The sequence below is a fragment of the Podarcis pityusensis genome (genome assembly GCF_964106645.2).
Source record: "Podarcis pityusensis genome assembly, chromosome: 8".
NCBI lineage: Eukaryota > Metazoa > Chordata > Lepidosauria > Squamata > Lacertidae > Podarcis > Podarcis pityusensis.
The window spans coordinates 2,540,001-2,548,661 of NC_138033.1; the positions used below are offsets into that span (position 1 = coordinate 2,540,001).

General features: G+C 50.2%; 1 protein-coding gene across 1 annotated transcript; it reads right to left on the minus strand.

Annotated features, from left to right (window-relative positions):
* Positions 1 to 1,087: 1,087 nt before the first annotated feature.
* On the minus strand, positions 1,088 to 8,618 carry MED29 (mediator complex subunit 29). The gene is made up of 4 exons (XM_081019398.1): positions 8,219 to 8,618; positions 4,646 to 4,704; positions 4,459 to 4,543; positions 1,088 to 2,890 (listed from the first exon to the last, which is right to left on the minus strand). The coding sequence occupies exons 1-4, from the start codon at positions 8,471 to 8,473 to the stop codon at positions 2,663 to 2,665; spliced, it is 627 nt and encodes a 208-aa protein (XP_080875524.1). The 5' UTR covers positions 8,474 to 8,618; the 3' UTR covers positions 1,088 to 2,662.
* Between the last annotated feature and the right edge of the window lie 43 nt (positions 8,619 to 8,661).

The window sequence follows — 8,661 nt, forward strand, 5'->3', positions numbered from 1 at the left end:
GGCCCTCCAGATGTTTTGGGACTACAACTCCCATCATCCCTGGCTAACAGGACCAGTGGTCAGGGATGATGGGAATTGTAGTCTCAAAAACATCTGGAGGGCCGAGTTTGCCTATGCCTGTCGAAGAACCTACAAGTTCAGATAGACTGCCTCTGGACCTGGAGGTTCCATAAGAGGAGTCTTGCTGCCAGATTAGGTCAGTGACCCATCTAAGGCCAGTGACCATGGCCAACTAAGGCCATCTAAGGTCAGTGACCCATCTAAGGCCAGTGACCATGGCCATCTAAGGCCAGTGACCCATCTAAGGCCAGTGACCATGGCCAACTGGCTGGCCTGGGAAACCCGCAAGCAGGATTCGAACACAAGAGCTCCCTCCCCATCCTGCAGCTTCCAGCACCTGGCATTCAGATCCATTGCTGCCTCGGGCTGCGTAGACAGAGCACAGCTATTGTGGCTCGCAGCCATTGATAGACTTGACTCAGGTAGGTAGCCGTGTTCGTCTGATGCAGTCGAAATATATTTAAAAAATGTCCAGTAGCACCTTAGAGACCAAAGAAGTTTGTTCTGGGTATAAGCTTTTGTGTGCATGCACACTTCTTCAGATACGAATTTTTTTTTTTATTGATAGACTGAGTTAGTTGAGGTTTGGGAACAGAAATGTGGGGCTTGGAACTCCCTTTCTCACTTCTCTCTTTCTCTCTTCCTCCCTCCCTGTCTCTTTTTACTGCTTCAGAACATCGCACACAGCAGCTAAATGGAACCTCCTTGGACTGCAGCAGTCTACCAGATGGAAGCCATCACCGTCATTTGCTGCTTGTGAACTTCAGCGGTGGGTGGGTGTATCCCAGCCATTCGCTGCTGGAAACGTTAACACACAGAGGCAGCGATTGTCCCAGGGTCACAGCCACTGAGCTTCATGACCGAGTGGAGATTTGAACCCCGGTCTCCCAGGGCCTAGCCCAACACTCTAACCACTATGCCACACTGGTTCTCATCGAAAAACTGGCTCTCAGCTTTGTCGAGAAATGCCCAGAGTTCCACGGGTTCCCCTGCTCTGATCTAAACGAAAGCAACCAAGCTGGGAATGAAGAGAAGCAAAATGAACACTTTTATTATTATTATTAGGAGCAAAATGGATTGGGGAAATAAATCACAAAGGAATCCTTTGCTGCTGTACAAAGTAACAGAACTTGCCTTGGTCACCAAGGCAGCGTAGAAGAGAACGAAGCTCTTTGAAAAGGTTAATGGGTTGGATCCGGACCTAGTCTTACTTAGAGTAGGCCCACTGAAATCAATGGAACGTAAGCTGGTTCCGTCAAGCTTACTCCTTTTCTGCCAGTGGGTCTTCAAAGCAGGACAGCTAGCACAGAAGAGTGAACTCAGAAGGAAGTCCCACCGAAACCAGCAGGACTTATGCCCAGGTAAACCTGTGGAGGACTGCAGCCTGATGTCTGGACCCAACTCCAATGCCTTTAACTTATCCTGATAATCATAAAAGGACACACACTAGAAAACTAAAGACAGTAACTGAGAAAGTCTTCCACAACAGGGGACAGGCCAGGTCTTCTCTGCGGTGGCAAATTCTCCTTCTTGCACGAAAACAGGGAGCAAAACCAACGAGAAATGGAAAAGGACACGCTCCCCCAGGGCAGAAAAAAAAATAAAATGGTGAGCAGAGAGAATGCAGCGATGAAAACCAGACAAGATGACAAGATTGCAGTTCCTCCCGGATTCATGGTGTGAGGTGTGTGAAGAGACTTGCTTGCAGGGTCTCTTCTCCTGCGAGAAGTAACTTAATCCTGCCAGGGGCACCCAATTTATGGACGGCAGGGTAGAGACAGGTTGAACTATGACTACTGGGTCAGATTTCCCCTTTTGTACTGGTTAGGAAAGGAAAATCCACAGTCGGGAGGCCTGCACAGGGTTCAGGAAGTCTCTTTTGCAGAATTATGCATTTGATCAATCTACAAACTTACACACACATTCGCACAGGCCCGTCCTCCAGAAAAAAGTCAAGGTGCGAGATTTAAAGGAGGGAGTCAAAAGGGAACCGTAGATCCTTTCCAGGAGGGAGGTTTCTGTGTGGAGAGGACACCGCAATGGCAGGCGGAAAGGTTTGGCTAAGGAACCTGCAGAACTGTGGGGGGGGGGGTGTTAGGCTTGCAGATTTGCTCCTTATGGGTGGTCCTCAAGCATCTCTCTCTCCCGAAAGGAAGAAAAAAGAGCAAAAATACTGACTGGCCAGCTCCAAAAAAAGACCCGCAGATTGCGAGGCCCCGTAGATCAGGAGAATTTTAATTTGTCGTACTTTCACAGCATCCTTCTCTGACAAGTGAATTGTTTGTAAGCGAAAAGGTTTCTGTGCGTCTGAGTTGAGCTCCTGGCGTTTCGGTTAGAAGTTGTGGAAGATGTGAAACCAATGCGGACCCAGATGGAGACAAGTCCTGTCGGGAACCTGAACAGAGGACTCAACGTGAAGACCTGGGCAGACTGGGAGGACTTTGCAAAGGAAGGAAGGAAGGAAGCAGAAGAGGTAGGAGGAGGCTCCCTGCTCCTTGTCTGTCTGTGTTGACAGGACTGCCTCCTTCTGGTCATGCCGGGAACTGACTCTGGCCCAGCGGTCCAAACCAAAACGTCCGGCAGGAACAGTTTGCAGGCGGCCCTAAAGGACGCCCTGGGAGGGGGCCTTTCCCGTGATCTTGTTGGAGCACTCCAGGAGGGCGTTGTGGATGTCTTTGGCGCAAGAGATCTGGGACTTGATCATGCTAAGGTACTGGGTGTAGGGCAGGCTCTCCGCCTGGACCGCGTCCGGCTTGGTGGCTGTCGGCACGAGGGTCGGGGAGTGCTTGGCGCTGTCAAAGCTCTGGGAGAGGCACTCGTAGGCCAGGCGCTGAGGAAGGGGAGGCGGATCGGAAGGAGAGAGAGTTAGGAACTTGGCCTCGCCGGGTTGGGCTGGGTATTCCAGCATCCTTTCTCCCCGAAACGGTGACCCAAGCAGTAAGGCAGAGCAAGGCGCTTCCCCTTGATGCTAGTCCCTGGCGCCTGCTACCCAGGGGTAGACTGCCTCTGTTTATGGAGGACCCATTTAGTACTCAAGGGTAATAGCAGCTGAGCAGTCTCTCTGTCTAACTAGGCACCCGGGGGCTTCATTTAGACTGTGAGAAGAAGGCCTGGGGAAAAGCTGGGCTTTCAAGTTTTCAAAAAATGGATAAGAGCATCGCACTCCTGGGCAGCTATCTCAGATGGTGTCAAATACCCCACAGGGATATGGGTGTGGCTGCAGGAGCAGGGAGACATTTCCCCACTTATGGTGGGAATGCCCCCCCCCCGGCGTTTTGGAAGAAATATATACAGTCATACCTCGGGCTACAGACGCTTCAGGTTGCGTTTTTTGGGGGTTACGGACGTGCCGACACCCGGAAGTACCGGAACGGGCTACTTCCGGGTTTCGGCGGTCGCACTTTGCGCAGAAGCACCGAATCGCATGGATCACGTTCGCAACCTGAGCGTCCACTGTAAACACATTCCCCATTCAAGCCTCCCCACAACTTTCCCTTTTGAATCGGAGAGTTTTAGCGTTAGGAGGACCCCCAAATGCCATCTAGTCCAACCCCCTGGAATGCAATTAAATTTGCGGGGCAATCAAACAGCAGCTTTCCAACCTAAGAAACTTCTTAACGTGGCTACAACGAGTACCTTTTTGGCCCAGAAATGGAAAGCACTACAGGACTTAAAACCTTGCGTTGTGGTACAAGAATATGTAGACTCTGCCTGCTGCAGAGAAAACAACTTGCACATTGTGCGTTTCTAAGGGTATGGAGATCCCAGAACGCTCTTACGTCGCTTATGGGATCTTATTTCCTATGTGCCCAATGCAGATATGCAAAACTCTCCTGGGCCATCATAACGTTTCCTGCTCCTCTTATTTTTGCTCCTTTTATCTGCTCTCTGTTTATTTGAAGAACACAACCTCTCTATGGCTCCTCTGTTTTGTGACCTCAATTGTGGGGTTTATTTGTGCTTCTGAATTTAAATCAATACAGAACTGCACAAAATAAATAAACCCAAGTCACAACCTGCAGCACGAAGCAAGGATGGATTCTGTCTGCATTCTTCCATCTCAGAGCCAAATCCAGACTTCAGGGCTGCAACACCAAAGCCGGATTTTTGCTGCTTCTTTGCCTGATCTGGAGGACTTGGAAAGCCTGCTCACTATTTTCCGGCATTGGGGTTGCTCCTAATGATGACGCTGCCCAGCTGTGAATTTGGGATTTAATTTCTTACTGCCTGACCTTTGCTTTGTATGTGCCTGTTTATTTGTCTTTCAGTGCTCCCGAGCGAATGAACTTGCGGCGGTGAATCTCGCCAATTAATGATACGCCGTGCAAAAGAAAAAGGAGAGAGCGTTTCATAAGGCCTGATCCTGCTGCCAATATGGGACATTCTTGGGACACTCACTAGGCACAACTCCAGCTGGTCACACAAGGCGTAGAATTCCTCAAGGCTCTTGTCCACTCTCTGCACGGGGCCGTCGTTGCTTTTCCTGGAAGGAGAGGAAAGCCGATCATTGATTTGCATTTAGGGGAGAGGGTGGGGAGGGGAGGGGAGGAAGAAGCAGGGCAAGGGGGTAGGGGCAAAAACTCACTGTCCGCTGTCGATATTGGTGTTCTGGATGAAGTTCTGGGCAGCCACTTTCATCAAACTCTGCAAACGGAAGAGGCAGAGAGTACAGTATATCAGATTACAAACTGGGGGCGACAGACAGCTGTGGCAGGAAGAGGGCACATCTACCAAAGACCCACACGCACACCCCTCTGGAGCCTGGCCAGTGTGCAAATATCATCGTACCATATGCTGGTGGTTTCTTAAAATGATGCAAAGTTTTGGTTTTAGCATGAAGCAAACAAGCACGTTTTCAAGACAAAACACCTGATCTGGGCTCGAAAGGGCAGTTTGCCCGGCATCTTCTCAGTGGCTTTGTGACACTGGGAATCAAGACGGTTAGATAACCAAACCGTTAATTGGGAATGAATTAAGGCTGTGGGCCTAGTCACCTGCTCAGTGGCTCTGTGACAGCAGCCTGAGAGGGTGCTTATTGGAACAAAGAGTGGCTATTTTGGCTGGACCCCCAACACCCAGCGTGGCCAATGGCATGGGTGGATGGGAGCAACATCTGGAGGGCCACAGGTTCTCAGCAGCACCACTGGACTCCCGGGTAGAGTCTGACAAGAGCAGAACAGAGGAGTGTTGACTTTATTATTATTTAATCTGTATACTGCCCTTCATCCACAGAGCTCAGGGCAGTTCACAACATTAAAATACAATAAGACACCCATTAATCTGGACACTAGACTTCTGCTGATGCAGCCTAGAATTGCATTTCCTTTTTATCGTTGCTGCATCACAGAGTTGGTTCATGCTAAGCGTGCAATCTACTAAGACCACCCCGCTGCCCAATCCTTTTGGCAAGCCCTGCTGCCAAGCCAGTTCTCCCCAATCTTTTCATTTGGGCATCTGCTTATTCCTTTTGGATACCTTCTTATTATAGGTATGCAACAACAGCAGCATGGATGCTACTAGCCCAGAGAGGAATGGCAAACCAAGCTGTTAGACTATGCTGAAATGGCAAAACTGACCGGAAAGCTCAGGGACCAAGAAGACAAAAACTTCCAAGAAAGAATGGGAAGATTCATAATTTATTTAGGAGACCACTGTAAGCAGATGAAAACGTGAGCAGGATTTTAATCTCGCTTGTAATGTAACAAATACTATGGACAATATGGATAGATATAAAATATAGATTACGAAATAATATGCAGTCGAAAATGTTGACACTAGGACCCATGGAGGGGATGGGGGGAAGTCTCGAGATTGCACTCTGAATCTTCAGGTTACAGACGCTTCAGTTTACAGACTCCACTAACCCAGAAATAGTACCTCAGGTTAAGAACTTTGCCTCAGGATGAGAACAGAAATCGTGTGGCCCCATTAGCTAAAGTGGTGCTTCAGAACAGTTTCAGGTTAAGAACGGACCTCCGGAACGAATTAAGTTCTTAACCCGAGGTGCCACTGTACTCTCTTTATATGAATGTGTATTTGGTATGGTTATAAATTTATATTTGTAAAACCAAATTAAAAAAATATATGTTTTTAAAAGGAAATATTTTTATTATTACGCAGCTTCCGATTATGTTCCACAGAAACCGAGCCCCAGGGCACATTAAATTCTACCCCAAGGCCACAGGGAGTCAGAAATAGCTGGCTGGGAGCAAGCAGCGATTCTGAGAGCTGCGGTTTCGTTTCCAGGACCTTGCAAGGTCAGGAAACGAGAGGGCAAGCTCAAAGGTATCAAAACAAAACACACAAAAAACCACCCAAACCTGGAAACCTGCCTGCCGACGCCTCCAGGTCCAAGCCGAAGCCTGTTCCGTTTCTCGTTCTAGGGATATTGACACAGGGATAAAGGTGCCCTCACCCCACGCCCGGGGGCTCATCCTGCCATGCTGATTCATTTACCAGAAGCCTTGGACACGAGCCCTGGGGGGCGGTGAAGCATCCATTCCCCACCACGGGACTCTGGCTCTCTTCGCCCCTGCGCCACACAGACCAAAGAAGGGGAGGGGAAAAAGTTACCGCTTCAGCAGTTCATATATTTGGGCCAAGGACTGACGCTTCATTCTTTCGGAAAGAGTCAAGAGCCGTTTCAAAACGCGGGGATAAAAATAAAAAAGTCTGACTCGGCAAAGGGCTTTCTGGGAAAAACAAAGCAAAAAACGAAACCACATGTTTGCGAAACAGAAAGGGAAGGGAGGTCTGTGGAAGAGAGAGCAGAGCAGGGGAGGCAGGAGGAGCTTGCCTCAGTTCCCAAGAGGGGAGCGATGCCTAGGGGTTAGAGCTGCAGTTTCTCAAAGGTGGGCAGCTAGCTGCTCTGCAGCTTAGGTCTGGCAGAGCACATGTAGGAAGTTGGCTTTTGGGAGGGAGAATTGAAGGGCCTCGCTGGGCTATCAGCTCACAACAGCTTCCAAAAGGGCCACTGCATTTCACACTGCCCTACTTGCCCCACATTTGAAGAACCAGTGTGGTGTGATGGACTCAGGAGAGGGCTCAGATCCACACTAAGCAATGAAGATGACCGGGCATGACCTTGGGCCAGTCACTGCCCCTCTCAGGCTAGCCTAAGATTCCACCAATGGTATCTCCGAAAAATTTGACACATCACTTGGGAAGACAGGCAAACTAATACCAGTGTACAGTGGTACCTCGGGTTACATACGCTTCAGGTTACATACGCTTCAGGTTACAGACTCTGCTAACCCAGAAACAGTGCTTCAGGTTAAGAACTTTGCTTCAGGATGAGAAAGGAAATCTTGCTCCAGCAGCGGGAAGCCCCATTAGCTAAAGTGGTGCTTCAGGTTAAGAACAGTTTCAGGTTAAGTACAGACCTCCGGAACGAATTAAGTACTTAACCTAAGGTACCACTGTACAATAGTCTGTTAAACATTAAAAGCTTCCCTAAACAGGGCTGCCTTCAGATGTCTTCTAAAAGTCTGGTAGTTGTTTTTCTCTTTGACATCTGGTGGGAGGGAGTTCCACAGGCCGGGCACCACTACAGTGGTACCTCGGGTTACATACGCTTCAGGTTACAGACTCCGCTAACCCAGAAATAGTACCTCTGGTTAAGAACTTTCCTTCAGGATGAGAACAGAAATTGCGCGGCGGCAGCAGGAGGCCCCATTAGCTAAAGTGGTGCTTCAGGTTAAGAACAGTTTCAGGTTAAGAACGGACCTTCGTAACGAATTAAGTACTTAACCTAAGGTATCACTGTACTGGAAGAAGCAAAGATCATGAGTGTTGGAGCAATGATTCTTCAACACCAACTTCGTTGGACTGGTCGTGTTGTGCGGATGCCTGATGATCGTCTTCCAAAGCAACTACTCTATTCCAAACTTAAAATGGAAAGCATGATGCTGGTGGTCAACAAAAGAGGTTTAAAGATGCTCTGAAGGCAAATCTAAAAAAATGTAGTATATACACCGACAAAATAAAAGAAATACAGTAAAAAAAAATATGTTCCCGCTCTTAGGGACTAGAAACCCACCTAAGTAAACGCACAGAGCTTAAGCTCCGCCCACCCGCTTTGCCCCGCCCCTTCCCCGAACTCCGTCTCCACGGAAACGGTCCAGCAGCCCCGCCCCTTTCTCCTGGCCCCGCCCCTCACCTGCAGGCTCTCCTTGAGCTGCGGCAGCAGGAGGCGAAAGCGCTGCACCGGGTCGAAGTCCTGCGCCTGCGCGGGAGGCTGGAGCCCGCCGGGAGCCTGGCCGACCGTTAGAGAAGCCGCTCCGGCCGCGGCCTGCGCCGAGCCGGGGTGCCCGCCTCCCGCCGCCGCGCCGCCGCCCGAGGGAGGCCCCACCTGCGCCTGCAGGAGCGTCAGCTGCGCCGACTGCGCTTGAGGCGGCTGCTGAGGCGCCGCCATCTTGCCTCCGCCTCAGCCTGCTCGGCTCCGTAGTTCCTCTCGACTACCTCTCCCGGCATGCAGCGCGGGGCGCAGGCGCGGGCGGGGTGGATCCCGGCATGCATTGCGCACGAGAACTCTCCTGATTGGCGGCGGCGGCGGGTGCTATATCCCCCACAGTGCATTGCGGCCAGGACTCCATTTCCCGA